Source organism: Pteropus medius, unplaced genomic scaffold (assembly GCF_902729225.1).
Source record: "Pteropus medius unplaced genomic scaffold, Ma_sr-lr_union100, whole genome shotgun sequence".
NCBI lineage: Eukaryota > Metazoa > Chordata > Mammalia > Chiroptera > Pteropodidae > Pteropus > Pteropus medius.
The window spans coordinates 21,799,977-21,816,596 of record NW_024349803.1 but is presented as its reverse complement, the minus strand read 5'-3'; the positions used below and the strand labels follow the sequence as shown (position 1 = coordinate 21,816,596).

The following is a 16,620-nucleotide window of genomic DNA, read 5'->3' as shown; positions in this document are numbered from 1 at the left end:
CCAGCCCCAACTGCCATCCGGCTGCCAGCTGATGAGAGACTGCAGTGAACTGCTCGGTGACCCCTGTCACCCCACCGGACCGTGGGCCATGATAACGAATGGTTGGTTTAAGCTGCTAAGTCTGGGGGTGGTTTATTATGTAGCAATAGCTAGCCAAGGCATCGGGGAGGAGGGATTACCGCTAAACGGGGAGAAAACAACTTCTCTGTTCAACTCTGGTGGCGCAAGAGCCACGCAGATCCGTCACCGAGCCCTTGGAAAAGCGTGACGAGTGACAGAGGTGGGGACAGCCAGCCTGCAAGGTCCCTGACGGGGTCTCTGTTCTCTCCAGGGCACAGCCTAGAAGTGTCCTAACAATATCAGAGGGGAATCGCGCTAAACCGTCCATCTTTTGTGGCCGCCTGATTTTATCAACGGTTATGGTTTAGAGAGCGTCTTCAGCAAGAATACGCGATGCAGACTTATACGTGGCTGAGTACATCTTGTGTTCGGGTTAGGGAAAAGAACCATGCGATTCATCACAAACTTTGTTTCCGCAGCCCTATTCAGGACCGTTTACTCCAGGACACTGCGAACGCTGCCTCCGCTGCCGCGTTCGTGGCTCACCTCACAGGCTTTCCTTCCCTTTCGCTCCTACAGCCATCTTTTGTCACACGAATCTTTAAAACACAAATCCCTGTTTCTTCTTTATGTGTACAGCCTTTACATGTTGACGAATTTCCAACAAGCACCCACTGGCTGGTTCATCGTCTTCTCTAGTCCTAGCAGGGTCTGCTCCCGAATGCGGCACCCTTCCCGAGGGCCACGGTCCATGCCGGGAAGGCAACCACCGCTGTGGAACGGGCAGCACACTGACAGCTGGCGCGTGTGAGAACCTGTACTCCAAACTCCATTTGGCCATGAACAAACAGGCTAGACGGCCTCAAGCCCCTCTCCCTGGCCCTGTCTCCCCCACCGGAAGTGAGGGGTTGGGCTGACCGCCTCCAGTGAGTCTGGACTGGGCCGGAGCAACCTTACCCCGCACCTGCTGAGGCTCTTCCCGTGGGCTCCCGCCTCTCTATCGCTTTACCCTGTTCCCTCCATCACTCCACTGAGGTTTTTTTTGTAATGACCCTTCATGTCACCAGTGGGTGCTGTTTCTCTTTGTCTCCATAATAATCAGAACAAAAAGACCTCATCCCTCTGAAGCCTGGAAGCAGCCGTAAGTGGCCAGCTGGCAAGCTCCGAGCGCCCGCTTCCGCGGCAATCCTGCACGGCCAACCCTGGCTGCGCTCGGGCTCAGGTGCCACGGCTAATTTCCACCCCACTGCACATGTTTCCCTCTGAAAGAACAGAATCAAACCTCACTGCAGGAACTGGGATCAGAATGTGAAAAAGACTCTGGCTCTCAGAGAACAATGTTTAGCCAACTGAATTAGAAAGTAAGCAAAATCTGGCCAAGTAAATAGCTTTTTACAGAGCCTCCTCTTCTGATTAAGCCTTTCCTAACCGAACAGGTACTTTTGGTTGTTGTTACTGTTTAGAATAACATTTTCCAGGGTTAATTTTAGCTTTCAAATTTAATTTTAATACTTTGCCATGATGCTCGATACCTAAAGACCCACTGTTGCCTTAACTTTGATCTTTATTCTCGCGAACATTTCAATGGAAAAGAACTGAGCCTCCTCCTAGGCTGTGCCCTCTTGCTGAGGTGGAGAGGTGACCATTGGCGACCCTGGCGTCAGTAGAGCTGTGACCACTACTCAGAACAGGGCCTGACGCCAGCCTGAGAGAGGTCTGGAGGCAGAGACCTTCAAGTCCTTGCCGCTGAGAGCACAGGTGAGCACGCTCTAAGTCACAAGGTCGCTTTCAAAGACAGAGCCACACATGAGAGGACAAGTGGGGCCCACGAGGCCCTTCTTTGTCCCTTCTGCAAGCAGCGCCCTGTATCCTTACCTCGGGCACTGGAAGGGGCAGAGGTAATCATCTGGGATGGTGCTGAGTGAGTGGAACTCAGGCTGGAGGAAGAAGGGCTTGCCTGGGACGAGGACAGAACAGAGACGTTCGTGACCGAGCCCTGGTACCTGGGGTTGGGATACGCGAGCTGCAAAGGGAGAGAAATCAGCAGGACAGAGGTCTGAATGGCCAGGGCTGTAGGACTGGCCTAGACTTGGCTTCTTCACGCCATGAGGTGCCCAGACCTGGCATCTGATGCTGTACTCTGGGTCCTGATGGAGGCCAGGCTAATAATGGCTGGCACTAAAGGTCACCCGCACCACCCACGGAGCAGGGCTGTTGGATTCTGGTGGGGGTGCCCATGGAGGGAGCAGGACTTCGCCACTAGAAATGCCAGGCAGGAGGGCAATGAGGCAGAGGGTGTTTCCCACGGGATCTGTGGGAGCGGCCAGCACTGAAGCTGGGTTTCCTTTTTGGGCAATATGGCCTGGGAGCTGTGGCCTGGATGGGGTGGGGGAAGGCAGTGTTGCTGGAGAACTAGGCAGAGACGTTGACCCTCAGACCAGACCAGCCAGCGGAGAGGTGAGTCCTCCAGGGACAGTATCCCGGCCCACTCTCCTGGGACAGCTCCGATACCTGCATGTGGTGGTACAGGTCCTCGGGGGCCTCGCCCATGGAGCTGTCGCCCAGCATCACCACATTTCCCGCTTCGCTAGATGCATGTGAGGACAGAGAGGATGACGAATGGCGGCCTGTGCCCATCAAGTTCACGGGGCTGGGAGAGAGTGGGAGACAGGCAGGGTCAGGGCTGGAGCGGAGGTTCCACAGCTAACACTCATCTCCGTCTGGGGCCTGGAGACGTCCTGAACGCCCCCTGCTGCTCAGGGCCCTGGTCTGGCAGGGCGAACGGCAGGCTGGCATGGCCTCTACCTGGAGCTGGCTATGGCCACTCAGTCTGATGACATTAGCCCATTCTTAGGCAGGAGGAATGAAAGAGACACTGAAATGGGGCATGGATCTGAGGTCCCCCTGCCATGGATGTTAACCTGAGTCAGCGCCCACCCTCTGCTGGGACCTGCTCCTTGGTCAGGGGTGTCTTCCCGGCAGGAGGAAGCTACCAAAACAGTCAGCTGTGAACCACCTCTGGGCTTCCTTCCACGTCTGTGGCCCCACGCCTGCCAGCAACCCTCCTCACCCGTTCACCCCTTCTCATTTGCTGAGTGCCTGCTCTGTGCTGACTTGCTGCTCACACCGGAAAAGAAAGCCGAGCAAGGGGCTCCCCTCTGGCCTGGCCTTCCTGTTCTAGGCCCTCGAGCATCTTCAGCAGAGCGCAGGCAGACCAAAACTCCTGGGTTCGGTACAGCCACACCTCGATGTCCCCAGCACTGTGCTGTTCTCTTCCAAAAAACCAACTGTGATCCTCATTCCTCCTGGGATCAAGTCCAAAGGCCTGAATGAACGAGGCCCATTCGGAGCTGGTCCTGGCCCCCCAACACCCCTCCTCCCGGATTCCTGCCCTTCGGACACTTGGTTCTGCTTGCAGTGCTGACCAGACTGGCTTGTTCGCACCCTGAGGCATCTGCACGTGTCACTTTGCCTGGATCTTGCTCTGTCACCTTCCTAACCCCCACTCTTTTATGCCTAGCAAACTTCTACTCATCCTTTAAGATTTACCCCAAACGCCCCCTCCTCCCATAATACCATGTACACTCCTCTGTCACTCAGGATGGCTGGATGCAGAGCGTGGGTCCTGGTGCACACGGGTGAGAGGGTGTGTGAGTGAGCACACACTTGCTTGCTCTGACCTCTGCCCTTCAGACTTACCTCTGTGGAGGGGACCCTCCCCAGCCCTGAGGCCGTACCTGTGCCGGTGGGTCATCTTGATGCTCTCGGGGCTCATGGGACTGTGGGATGCTAGGACATTCCCCCGGGGGGTGCTGGTGCCTGAACATGCAGGACTTAGCTTGTCCAAACCCGGAAACTCCTGTTGAAAAATGAATGTCCCTTCATCAGAGAATAAACAGCAAAGTAAGTGAAATCTGAGAGGAAAGAATAGGCCGGTGGTAGAAACATAAAATTAAAAAAAAATCACATCCTGTGGGCTGCACTGGAACTGCTGTCTTCTTTGGGGCAATGACCCCTTCACGACTAAAATATTTTCCTAACCACAGTGGAGCCCAGACCAGAGGCCAGGAGGCCTGAGGTTGACCCCACGGAGAGAACACATCTGGAATAGGCTGAAGTTGGTCTGAGTTCACCATGTGAATTCATCCGAGTGTGTTACCAGGCTTCCTCTCTACGGAATAAGTAGAACGGCGGCTGGGAGCAGGAGAGAGGGAGCTGATGATCAGCTGTCAGCCAGTGGGCGCCTCTTACATAAGGACTGGCCTTGGGTTTTATTGGATTGCTAAATGGACCAGCTCTTAGTGACCTGGGTTAAGTTGTCTGTGACACAGTTTATGGGGAGATAGGACACAAAATCCTGATGTAAGTAATTGAAAAACAGCACAGTTCTATTTTAGCATAATTAAATTCTTATTAAGTATATAGACAGCTTGGCAGAAACTTTTGATCCCAAATCCTCCTGGGTGACAGCACATTGGTCTGTGTCCCTATTTGTGACTCTGTCCAGGTGTCCTCGAGTCCTTCCCAGCGTGGGGGTCTAAGTCCCCGGGGGGGATTTCTGAGGTTGGCCAGAAGCGGCAGCAGCTTTTCTATCTGCTTCTTCCACAGCAGGCTGAAGGCTGAAGTTTGCTTCTGCGGCTGGAGAGGACACCGCCCCGTGCGCCCCAGACACCTTGATAAATGTGGGCGAGCATTTTGTGCTTGTGACATGACAGCCTGCATGGCAGAGAATGCCCCCCACCTTGCCCTCCCCAGCCCCCAGTGGCCAGGTTCTGGACGGCCCGGGTCACCTTCCGTGATGGAGAAAACCCGCCAAGCTGGCAGAAGACAGAGTGAATGAGATGTGACAGAACACCCATCAGACTGAGTGACGCAACCCAAGTTCTTACTAAACGGACAACCTCGTTTTAAGGGGGAAACATAAAAGACTCTCCGCACGTTCCGCTGTGAAGTACCAGGAGGGAGTCGTTAGGGAAAGGCATCCCGGGCTCTGTGGCCTTTGCTCTGGAGGCGCGCCCACTTCTCAGACCACAGACACACTTTTTTCTCTTTTCACATTCCACGCTGTCCACCCTCGCGCAGGAACAGGCCAAGACCTGCACTGACGGCCGGAGACGACCAGCATGTCCAGCCTTCAAGTACAAGGCAAATCGATCCCAACAGGTCGGGCCCACCGAGCCCGAGTGGTCCAGCTTCCTCAGGGCTTCTGTGGCCAGTGATGGCCCCTGAAGGGGCGCTTGTCATTCACAATGGCCGTGGCCAACCCTGACCAGCTCTATGTCCCTTGCCTCCCTGCCACTTCCGCCTCCCGGTCCTGGGTCATGGGAAGATGGCAGCAGGTGCCCGGGCTCACGCGCTTTGAGATCTGGCAGCTTGTTTAGCAGGAAGGCTTCTCTAGACAACGTCTGGAGTCAGCCCCACGGTTGAAAATGAGGTGAGGGTCTGTGAACAGGGGTTTAAGACCACCTGAACCCCATCCTCAGCCAGCCGACATTCTCTTTAAGACCCCGAAGGAAAATCAGTCTGGGAACACAGGGCCTGCTTGTCTGTTTGTGTGGATGAGCCCTCGGGCCAAACCTCGCCATGAAGGCCCAAGAGCCAGGCCACAGTCAGGGGGACCTTCTGGGTCCTGAGCCAGCCCCAGAACCTGCCTGACTCCCCTGAGGCTTCCTCAGATGCGCGCCTGGGTGGAGACATGCTGAAGGAAGAGAGGGAGAGGGAAGGCAGGGAGCTAGAGGGGAAGGGTGAAGAGAGGGAAGAGAGAGGGTGGAGGGATGAAGATGGGGGGGAAGGAGAGCTGCCGGGTGGGCAGAGCGGGCTGGCTTGGGCCTTGCCTTACCTCTTTAGGTTCTTGGGATGAAAAATACCTCTAGAGAGGTCTCTACATGTGGGCCCCACACCTCAGCTCTTCTCCTCCGCATACGAGAACCTCTCCTCACCGCACAGTACCCTGAGAAAATGCTCTCTGCCCTTGACTCTAACTCCTCCCTAGGAAGGGAGTGAAAGAGGGGGTCCTGATGGAACACCCACGTCTGCAGTGGAGACAGCTTTCCCGTCACCCCACCCCCACTCTCTGTTCGCTTGTTGCACAGGTCTGGGGCGACTACACCTGTGGCAGGGGCAGGGAGGGACCAGCTTACGTGGTAGAGACTGGCCCGCATCATCTGGAACTGATCGATCAGCTTCTTATGCAGAGGGCGCATTTCTGGGTGCACAAACTTCTCATGAACTGCCAGCCCGACTCCAAGGACATGGACCTATTAGGTGACAGACAGGCCACTCTGTCAGCTAGGGGGAAGCCCTTGAGAACTGTGGCCATCCTGTGGTGCACGGCCTTTCCCCCCTAGCCCCTGGCTTCTAGGCCCAGCAAGACATACCTGCTCCTGCATGAGCTCCTTGAGCTGGGCGATCTTCTCAGCATCTCCGGGGTGCTTGGTGATGTAATCCTTATCAAAGAAGGCCTGCGAAAGGGAAGGCCGGGTCAGGAAGACCCTTCCCGGGACTATTACTTAGATGGGGCCCAGGGAGCCACCTGAAAGGCCGCTGGGCTGCCTCCTCACAGGTACACACACCAATGCACCTCTAGTCAACGAGCCGCCTACAATCACAGGTGTGTTTTTTGTGTCTAAAAAGTGCTGATGGTGGCCAAGTCATCTAAGCCTGGATGCTAGTCCCAGTCCTTCGTGGAGCCTGGATGGCCTGGGCGGGGCAGGCAGGGCTGGTGGCCAGGGGTGGGGTGAGGGTCTTAGCCAGCCCACCTTTCACTTCTTGTGAAGGACTGGGCTCCAGGGCTCCTCTTGGAGGCCACCTAACATCCCACCATGATTGGACAGACTGCCCATCTGGCAGAGTCGAGAATGAAAAGACAGACCCCCTCCCCCCGACATGCACGCACAGCTGGGCCGCAGAACTAGGGAGCAGGGAGCTTAAAGCCTCATCCCAGGGCATCCTCCAGCGGCTGTGGCAGGACCGGGGAGGGCGAGCTGGGTGGGCTGGAACCGCAGGAAGAGCAGCCCGAGGTCGCTCTCGCAGCCAGGCTGCCCTGTGGGCGGGCTCACCTCCTGGTAGCGGGCGATGCCTCCGTTGACCGCCGCGTCGATGACGCCGTTCAGGCACATGCTGAGCAGGCTGACGTTGCCATGCGCCTGCTTGTGCTGATACTGGCCGATCAGGGCCCGCAGCTCCTGGTTCTTATTCTCCACCACTTGGATGGCATTCTCCAGGGGACTCACCTCCACCTGGGGCACACGGCGCATGGTGTCATTGCAGGTACAATGATGACCCCCTCCCTCATCACAGGGACCTAAAACCTGTGATGCTGCTTCCCTGCTCTTGTCCCCACGGACTTGACCCCCGGGGCCCTTTCCGACTTCCTCGCTGGTTTGTAACCGGGACATGCAGCTCTGGTTCCGCGTCAGAGCACTCTGGCTCCCTGACCTCGGTTCCCTCGTGTGTAAACTGGGCGGCTGAAAATACGAGCCGCCTGAGGGTGCTGTGAGGATTAAGTGAGAGAAGGTGTGCGGAGCCCCCAGCACGGGACTGGCGGCGGGAGCCCAGACCGGGCAGGTGGCCAGAGCACACTCTTTTTTCCTTCAGTCCCTGGAGGAAGGTCCCCAAAGCCAGGGCTGAGGGAGCGGCTGTGAGTACCGGCCCCAGCTGAAACATCGCTCACCAGTTCCCTCCTCTCCACCTCGAACCACCGAGAGATGCCGGGCAAGCTGTGGGTCAGGGTCAGCGTGGTACGCTCGATCCACAGGCTCTGCAGGGAGGGCACAGGTAGGTACAGGCCATTAGGCAATTTCTGCCACACCCTGCCCGCTCGAAGGATGAGACAGGGATGAGTTCCCAAGAAAGGGGGGCTCGCCCTGGCTTCGCGATGAGCACTGCCCCAGCTTTCTTAGGTTTGTTCACCTTGAATTCATTCTCTTTGTCCTTGGGGCCTTTGTGAAAAGGCCTGTCGTACCGGAACTTCCTCACATTGTTGACCCGGTAGAAGCTCTTGACACGATCCGGGACCCGGTCCATCTGCAGGACATCCACGTAATCGGGAATAGGTGTCACCGCATAGATCTGCAAATCTGGGTGGGAAGTGAAGGGGCATCCGGACTTGCCAAAGAGAGGAAGCTGACTGGCTGGCCCTTGCCATCCTCCTACGGAGAGGAGAGCACCGGAGCCCCCATTCCCTCGGGGCGGCGGCAGCAGCACCTCAGGAGTGGACCAGGCTCAGGCACAGCCTGACCAAACCTCCCGGCCTGCAGCCCTTCCCTGGGCGTCTCCTGAGCGCTCAGCTGAGCTGGGATGGCAATAGCTGAGTGTCTGTCCCCAGTACCCCTTTAACTCAGAAGGGGAAAGGGGTCAGGGGAATACAGGTGCCTCCCCCCACAGGAGGGAGAAAATGGCCAAGGCATGGGCCTGCCCACTGTAGGTAAACTGTATTTACTGTAAAACAACTTTTAATAAAATACTCTTTGGGGTCTTTGTGGTAAAATAACACACGGGAGTCCACTTGCCCTCCCCTCTCTGGAACAAGCTTGCACGGCCACGTGACGGTCATGTGGTCTCCAAGGAAGCTGTGTGGGGATGGGGGACAGGCCGGTGTTTGCACACAGACAGCCACGTGCCACTAAGACCACAGGCATGTCCCTCTTCTCCCCCGCTCCCCTGCCACATCCTGGAACCTCAGTCCTCCTGACAAATACCAGGGATAATGGCAAAGACACGTGGGAGCGCTACGGGGCGCAGAACTGGTGGTGTCCCCATGATAAGTCCCGGTGGGACCCCACATCACCCTGCGCAGTGACTGTTCCTGGTTGCCAGGGAGGCCCGTCACAGGACAGGGTGGGGACACGTAGCGGCCAGCCTGAGGGATAAAGGTCCTTCTGAAGGCCTGCTGACTCGCCCCCACCCCATGGCGGAGGGCATGCCAGGGCCTCCTCTGTGAGGCACAAGTGCCCTGCTAAGGGCAGGTTTAGTGATGAGGACATACTTTGGTTTAGGACTTCTGGGCGACCTAGCCTACAAGGCCAATGTCATGGCAGAGACGCAGCTGACTGGGTGGGCCTCACCTCCCTGGGCCCCGGCCTCCTTTCCCCACCAAGTGTCGAAAGATACACTGGGCTTCGCACTGCAGGATGGCGTCGTCGGGCTGGTTGGGGTGCTGCATGGCGACGGCCTGTGGGAACTCGCTGAGCATCCTCTGCTGGAAGGCCTCCAGCCTCTCGTAGTCATGGCCACGGCACACGTATTCTTTGTTCTGTCACGAACAGAAGAGCACACTCCAGGCCTTGCCGCGGCCCCACCTCCACGTGGTGTCCGTGGCGACTCGTGTCACAAACACGTCCTGGGAGCTCCGTGGCAGGCACGGGGCACGGCACTCAGTCCCTGTCCTAAGGGAGATGACGGTCGGTCGGGAAGAGAGAGGGACAGAAGGAAGAAGTGCGCTGGGACGTGGCAGTGGGGAGCAGGGCGCGGGCTGCAGGACGCCTGGAGGGAGGGCGCCTTACCCAGGGCGGGCGCTAGGCGGCGAGTGGGAGCTTGGAAAGAGCCAGGCCTGAAAGGCGTCCTGGAAGGTCCACCTGGGTTCGCTGGGCAGAGAGGAGGGGGGAGGGCAACCTAAGTGGGGAGAGCGACAACAGGCAAGACAGGAAAAGGCGCAGCTGGAGAGAAGGTGCACAAGGAGAACTGGTGGGAGGGAGACTGCGGGGGTGTGCCGCGGCCAGCTGGAAGGAAAGGCTCAGCGCTGCCCAGGGCCCGGCAGGTATTCAGTAGCGTTCACGGCAGCGATTCCTTTGCAGACGTGTCAGCAGAACACATTGGTATCATTCTAAACACTCACTTCTTAAAGCCTCGTATTACATCACTTTTGGTTTGGGTTAGGTCTCATTTTTCTTCCCTTTGTGGACTGAAGTCGTGACAAGGCACCCTCAACCCTGCTGCTCTGTCCGCCTCACGGTTGGTCAAGAGTGAGTGGCTGGGGGAGGTTCCTTTGAAGCCCTCTGGTGACTTCTGTCTGCTTGCCCAGCTGCCTCGCCAGATCCACTTTGACAAAGTGGTGTCAGGCACTGGCAGGCCCTCCTGGCATGCCTTCGGAGGTAGAGAAAGAGGTCTACAGGGCCCGCCATATGCTTCCTGGTACAGGGATGACCACAGGCCGGGCCCTGGAGGACCTCGCCCTTTTGGGACAGGATTTGTAGCCCCCAAGCCCCCAGCTAAGGCTGGGCCGCAGGTCCAGATGGATCAGAATGCAAGGGTAACCCCAAGGTCAGAAGGAGCAGGCTGGCCTCTTAAGTGGAGCAGACCAGTAGTCAAATGTCAGAGACATTTCTAAGTCCTTTTCTTGACATGGAGAACTGACAAAGAAGGTAATTATGAAGAAGTGGCCTTTTCACAACCACTCGCAGATGTCTGACCCTTACCAGTGTCTGTTCGTGGGTCAGATGAAGAGAAACAGAAATTCCTCTAAGAAAGGAGGGCTAGATGTTTTCCTGACTCTGCGCCCACGTTTGTGAAGTGGGGAGGCAGATGGTCTAGAGAAACCAAGCCGACAGAGCTAAAGTAACCGATGACCTATGTGCTCAGGAGAGGCGAGGGAGCAGCCTGGCCTTCTGGGGAAGACCCAGCAGAAGGAAGGCGCACAGTGTTAACCTTGAGGCTGGTTGTTGGTTTCAAGTTTGCTCGGACGGGAGCCCCAGCATCCCCACGCAAGACAGATCTGGCTGCCACTGCTTTAGACTCTGTCCTTGCCATCTACAAGGCAAACAGCTACCTCCTCTGGGACTTCTTCCATTTGCCACAGATGAAGCGAGCAGCTGAGAGAAGGGAGGTGGACATGCGGCTAGGCTGGGCTGATTTGTGGCATGAAACATGGCTCCTAGGGAATACTCCTTGTGTGGAGACAGGGACGAACTGACAGGTGACATCTCCCAACAGCCCTTGTTACTCTCCTCCCTTACTGGCACCCTTGAAACCACGTCTGAACATTCAGACGGTCACTGCAAGCATCGTCTGGGTGGCTCGCGTGCAGGTTCTACACCAGGTCCCTGGGATGCTGATGTGCCCTGTGGCATAAGCATGGGGGACGGGAGCCGGGTCGAACCATGATGACTTCCTGTTTGGCAGGGACAGATGTGGGGACATCAGGGCCCAATTTTGTATCATACATCTAAAATAACGGTGTTTTGAAGTAAAATCGGGTATATGATATACAAATTGTGGGAGTTAAAAAAAAGAGAATAAAATGGCAACAAAGCATAATTTGCAAAGATGAAATGAGAAAGAAATAAGTTACAGGGCCCAGAATTATTTGTTTGTCCAAGGACTTAACAGAGATGGTTTTGGTTTCTAACTCTTGTGCAGTTCCTTCTTCTGCTCACCTCTGCCTCCATTGCTGTGAAATTATCTATGCCGATGGGGCAACAAACATGCCACTTGTAAAATGCCTGAGGTGAATGGTCCCTAGGGAGTGAAGGAGGCCTAGAGAATGAGGAGGTCTCTACTGACTCACCCTCCGCTGCCAGAACCGCTAGAACGAAATCACAGCTTTCTTAGGGGTCACGATTAGGCAGAGTGTGCCCACTGTCCCTGTCACTGCTACCGGTTCCTGCAGAAATCATTTTCCTTTTAGCCTGGAATGATGACTGCCCAGGAAATATGCAAGCTGACCATCCTTACATCTGAAACGTGGTTAGCCTGGACTCTGTTGCTAGCAGACTGGCTTTTTTAAAGGAGCATTAAGCACAGTTGACCTCTGATGTGATACCAAGCTTATTACTGCTCACTGGCAGACCCTGGTCACTGCCTGTAGGAACCTGGTTGATTTGGTGGGAAAACCACCCTCACGTAGCTACAGAACAGTACAGTGGAGTAAAACAGAGTGAGTCTAAAGTAAAACCCAATGCCTTTTGTTGACTGGTCAGTCCTTCAAAAAAGAAGTATTCAGTAGACTACAGAAAAAGGTTCAAAAGAAAAAAAAGCAGACAGGCAATAAACGACTTCTGTGTATAGTATGATCTAAGTTGTCGTGACCACCTCACGGACTCACCCGGAGGAAGAAAGGAAACTTCCGGCCGTAGAAGCCGACCCGGAAGAACTCGGGCTCCAGGCGCTGCTGCTCCATGATGTTGTCGTAGTAGCTGGCTTCCATTTTCTGTGAATGAGAAAGGCAGTGGCCTTCAGGTGGGCTTGACCACTATTGGCGTCCAAAGCAAGTCGTGCCAGGCCCAAGTACACATTGTCTTTTGGAAAGAGGACACAGCGACTCAGTCTAGACAAGAAGTGAGCCCCAGAGAGCTGCATGAGGGAGGAAGCCCTCCTCCCCCGCCGTCATCTGACAGTGGCATGGGACAGGCCTGCCCCTGTTGCCCAGACAGGCTGTTCTGTGTGGCTTCCCAGCGGGTGGACTTTGCTCCACGGAGACCCAGGCTTCCCACACGTTCAGGTCACATGTTTAATACGTATTTAACAAATTTTGTTCCCTGGGAATTTTCAGGTTTCACTGGTATCAGCACACCGACTGACCTGGGCTGCTGCTGCTGACAGGAGCTAAGGGCAGTTCTCAGCACTGCTCTGCACCAGTGCAACCATATTGCTTTCGTTCATCTCTCATCTGACTAAAGATGCTAGCAGTCAGTGAGGAAGGCCCAACTGTCAGCATCGCTGGTACTGGTTCTAATTTAGGAGATTTTAAACTTTAAAAGTTGAACTAATATCCACAATGTCTGGCATTTCCAAGGTTGGGAAGAGTTTTAGTCTGGGCTGACCTGGCTTCACGTTCAGAAAAATGCACCGAATGCCGACTGGAACGAGAATTCTAATGCACTCAGTCCAGTCGGCCTGCAGGGAAATCGAAGCCTTCCAAGTCCAGTCGGGAAGCCACTGCAAGAGGGCCATGTCAATTACACAGGCCCAAATCCTGATTGGGGTTGGGGAACACAGCAGGGCTAGCTGCGCTGCCAAGGGTACAGGCGGAAGGTGAGCCGAGACTGCTGGCCTCTCTCTGCCGACGAACCTGGCACCTGTTAGGACTCAATCCTTGCACCAGACCTTACAAAGTTTCAGATGAAGCACCCTGGACACAATCCTCTCAGGAAGAGCTTCTTCGTGAAGTTAGGCGGCCTCCTCCTCCTTGAAACCCCCACCCGATCCTGCATTTGCTGCTTCTCTTTCCCCCTCTTCCCCCTGGGTACCGGTGGCCCTTGGGGTCTGGATCATACAGTTGTTGGTAGATGTGTTTTGGTTCCCTAGCCAAACCGTGAGGGTCTCGAAGGCAAACACCTCGGCCTCTGCGCCTCCTGTAATGCCCACAGCTGGAGCCAGGGCTGGGCCTGCAGGGAAGGCTCACTCAGAAACTGCCGCCAGGAGAGGCACCTGCCATCAGCGGTGGGGCGGGAAGGAGGCAGGCTCACCCGAATCCAGCTGAGGCTCTGATAATCGTAGAGGCTCTCGTACTGACACGCCAGCTCCCTGCACAGTGGGATCCCAAACTCCCAGCTCTGCGGCAGAAATAGGAACAAGGTTTCAGCACCTCGGGCATCTCAGGACGGCCCGAGCCCGCACCAAACACATCCGAGGGCGCAACCAGACGCCTCCTGCGACCCGCACATACGTCATGAAGAACATATGCTCAAAGCCAACGTGCAGGGAACGTGCAGCACTTCGGCGTTCTAGCACAGCCTTCAGGTTTCTACTGAGAGGTCTCCTGAGAGGTCTCCGCCTTCCAGTGGCGTCCCCGACCCGCCCCCGACCACCTTGTCACAGACAGGCGCCTCCCACCCATCCTGTTGCACTACTCTGAAGCTATCTTACTTAAAAGCGGGATTTGTTTTTGTTGTATTAACCTGCATGAGGTCAGGAACCCTGTTTATTGACTTCATCTCCAGAATCTGGAACAGTGTCAGGCATGAGCAGGCACTCAATAAAGATTTTTTTAAATAAAGGAACCAGTCACTTTTAAATTAAGATCATTTAAACTTGGAAATGGAAACCAACAGGAAGTGGCCGCCCGAGGACTTGGCGGTAGGCCTGACAATTTCCTTTATACGAAGACTCGATCTTACAGCAGGCTTTAGAGGGTCCTCGCCTCCTCAGGCCCCTGGCTGTTTCTGTAGTGTGGCTCCTGTCATGGTGACAGGCTGAAGCGACCTTCTCTAAGGGGCATGTTGTCCATTTCTTCTCTTTAGTACAGAGCTTTCTCTCTTGGCTAGATTGGGAATTATTGGTTTCTTGATATTTTAGACGGGTTCTTCTCTCTAACTTCTAAATACTCATTAAGATTTTTATATTATATGAAATTTTAAACATATGGAAAAACAGAGCAGAAGAATGAACTCCAGCCTTAACAATGACCAACTCATGGCCAGTCATGTATCATTCCTGCCCCATCCACTGACTCTTCCCCACAGTTTTTAAAGCAAATCTCAGATATCATAGAATTATGCCCATACATATTCCAATATAAATGTTTAAACAATAAGGACTATATTTTTTAAAAATACTATTTGAAAGAGCATCAGGGAGAAGGACAATACTTCATTCGGGACTGCGTTCCCCCCAAAAAGCATGCTATTTCTATCCTTTGAGGTGATTATTGTCATATGGATTGAAACTGTAGGACCAATGAAAGAGATTGAGACAAACCAAAGAGAATTTTAGATAGACCTTGGCTCCCTGCCCTAATGCAAGGCCTCTACCCTAGGGCACCAGAAAGACTCTCACACCCTATGTTGCAGCTTTCATGGGGCACATGTCTGTCCTCTCCCCGACTCTAAGTGCTGCTTGGGCAGGTTTCACAAGGGCCCACAACAGGGTCTGCCTGGCTAGGCCACTGAGCTGTGTGCAGATTTTCGTCCCGCCTACCAAGAGTGCCCTGTGGGGATGGCTCATGCAGGTGATGAGGGCCCCGTGTGGGCTCATGGCGTGCTGCCTGCCAGAGTAGCACCCAGTAAAGCAGGTCTTGTCCCCTACTGGGATTGGTGCTCATCACCTTGTTGGCAGCTCTGCCCTAATTTGCAGCCCTGGTGCTCCAAGCCCTCCCCCGCCCCCGATGAGCTTTGCAGGGAGCCAGGACCAGGAGTGTGAAGACAGTCTGCCAGCCTTGAGGGTTGTGCTAGGAAAGGAGTTGGTCTTGGGGTTTGGGGAGCTGCCTCCACACAGAGAAGGGAATGTGCTATAGGTACCATGCATCCAGTTTCCTTACTTCTGGCAAGAGGCAAAGCAACTCTAAAACTCCTTACCAGTCTTGAAATCCAATCACTCTACCAGCTCTGGGAGATGTGAACTGCCTTGTTACCCATCCGACAGGGATGGCACAAAAGTCGCACTGACTTAGGGCTCACTCTCATCAAATTGGAAAAGAAGGCAAATCCTGGGGCTCCAGACAGCAGTCTTTGTACTTCCTTTACACACAACGTATTAGAAGCAAAAGACTTTATTCCTTCCAAGGAGCATGCGCAATAGCCGTCCTCAGGAGGAGAGCCCAAGCCCAGCCCACAGAGAAGGCTGGTCCTCTGATGGTCTGTCGGCCAGATAAACAGGGGCCGGAGGCCTCTGTCCAGCTCCCCGTCCTGTCTGTTCCCTTTGCTCTGCGACGAAGGACTAGCTTGCATCTTCACACTCCCCTGCCTTCTTTCGACTCTCGCTCTGCCACACCTGCCTTTGGAGTGTCCCTCTCTCCTTATCTGGCCCTGGAGAGCTGGCCTTCTGTGGACCAGAGTCTGATTCACCCTGGTGCAGCTTCCTGGGTTAACCACTGCCCACTGGAGGGAATGGCTCAGGGCGAGGCTGTGGTCACAAGGTGAACTTCTGTCTCGGTCCCTCTGGGAACTCAGGAAATAAACACGGGACCAAAGGCGACGAGGTGGCCTAAGGCCGATGACAAAGAGGCTGGCAGTGTGTGAGAGAAGGGCCGGTGGGCCTGGGTTGCGAGGCAGGGCGTGCTGGCGGTACTGAGGGCCAGAACCCCTTCGCCTGCCCCTCCCTGGAGCCTCTGCTTTTCTTGCCCTCCTCCTGCTGCCAAGAACCCTACGGGGGTGTCTTCCCTGCAACAGCCAGGCTTGGCTTTTCTGGAGCTGTTTTTTAAAAAACCCCAAATACTTTCAAGAAAAACTGATTAGCCCTACCCCTTGGTTCTATCAGGTATCAAGCAAGGCACAGAAACAGAGTTGGCCTTCTGTCTGAGCCCAAAAGAATGAATGTGCTGAACACCCTTTTGAGGATAAGCTCATGAAAAGGCTCACTGAGGCCTCTGCACGCAGCACAGAACCTGCGCCCCCAGCGGCTCACAGCGGAGACAGGTTGCTAGGAGCGGGGGCTCCCAGAGAAGACCCGTCTCCCCTCCCTCCCACTCACAGCACTCAGGCAGGGTTTGCGTATCCGTCCCTCGTCCATACTAAGGTTGAAACACGCTTTTCTAAACACTTCTGCAGTGTGGGCTAAGGAGGGGCCATTAACGTTCACACGCCCCACCAGAGGTCTGATTAGAGGGAGGTCCCGCCCTGCTCTGCACTCCGCCCCGGGAAAGCAAAGAGAACGAATACACTGACCGCGCGGGCCACTCACAGCAGG

At 55.1% G+C, this 16,620-nt stretch overlaps 1 protein-coding gene across 1 annotated transcript in view; it reads right to left on the bottom strand.

Annotated features, from left to right (window-relative positions):
- Positions 1 to 16,620, bottom strand: part of DOCK3 (dedicator of cytokinesis 3) — a 313,424-nt gene that overhangs the window by 12,596 nt on the left and 284,208 nt on the right. The window contains exons 39-49 of the mRNA XM_039837883.1: positions 13,464 to 13,550; positions 12,101 to 12,205; positions 9,172 to 9,313; positions 7,972 to 8,138; positions 7,733 to 7,819; positions 7,119 to 7,298; positions 6,438 to 6,521; positions 6,201 to 6,317; positions 3,798 to 3,919; positions 2,572 to 2,710; positions 1,936 to 2,083 (exon numbers count right to left, since the gene is read on the bottom strand). Coding sequence (XP_039693817.1) covers positions 1,936 to 2,083; positions 2,572 to 2,710; positions 3,798 to 3,919; positions 6,201 to 6,317; positions 6,438 to 6,521; positions 7,119 to 7,298; positions 7,733 to 7,819; positions 7,972 to 8,138; positions 9,172 to 9,313; positions 12,101 to 12,205; positions 13,464 to 13,550 — 1,378 coding nt within the window. The remainder of the gene's footprint in view (positions 1 to 1,935; positions 2,084 to 2,571; positions 2,711 to 3,797; positions 3,920 to 6,200; positions 6,318 to 6,437; positions 6,522 to 7,118; positions 7,299 to 7,732; positions 7,820 to 7,971; positions 8,139 to 9,171; positions 9,314 to 12,100; positions 12,206 to 13,463; positions 13,551 to 16,620) is intronic.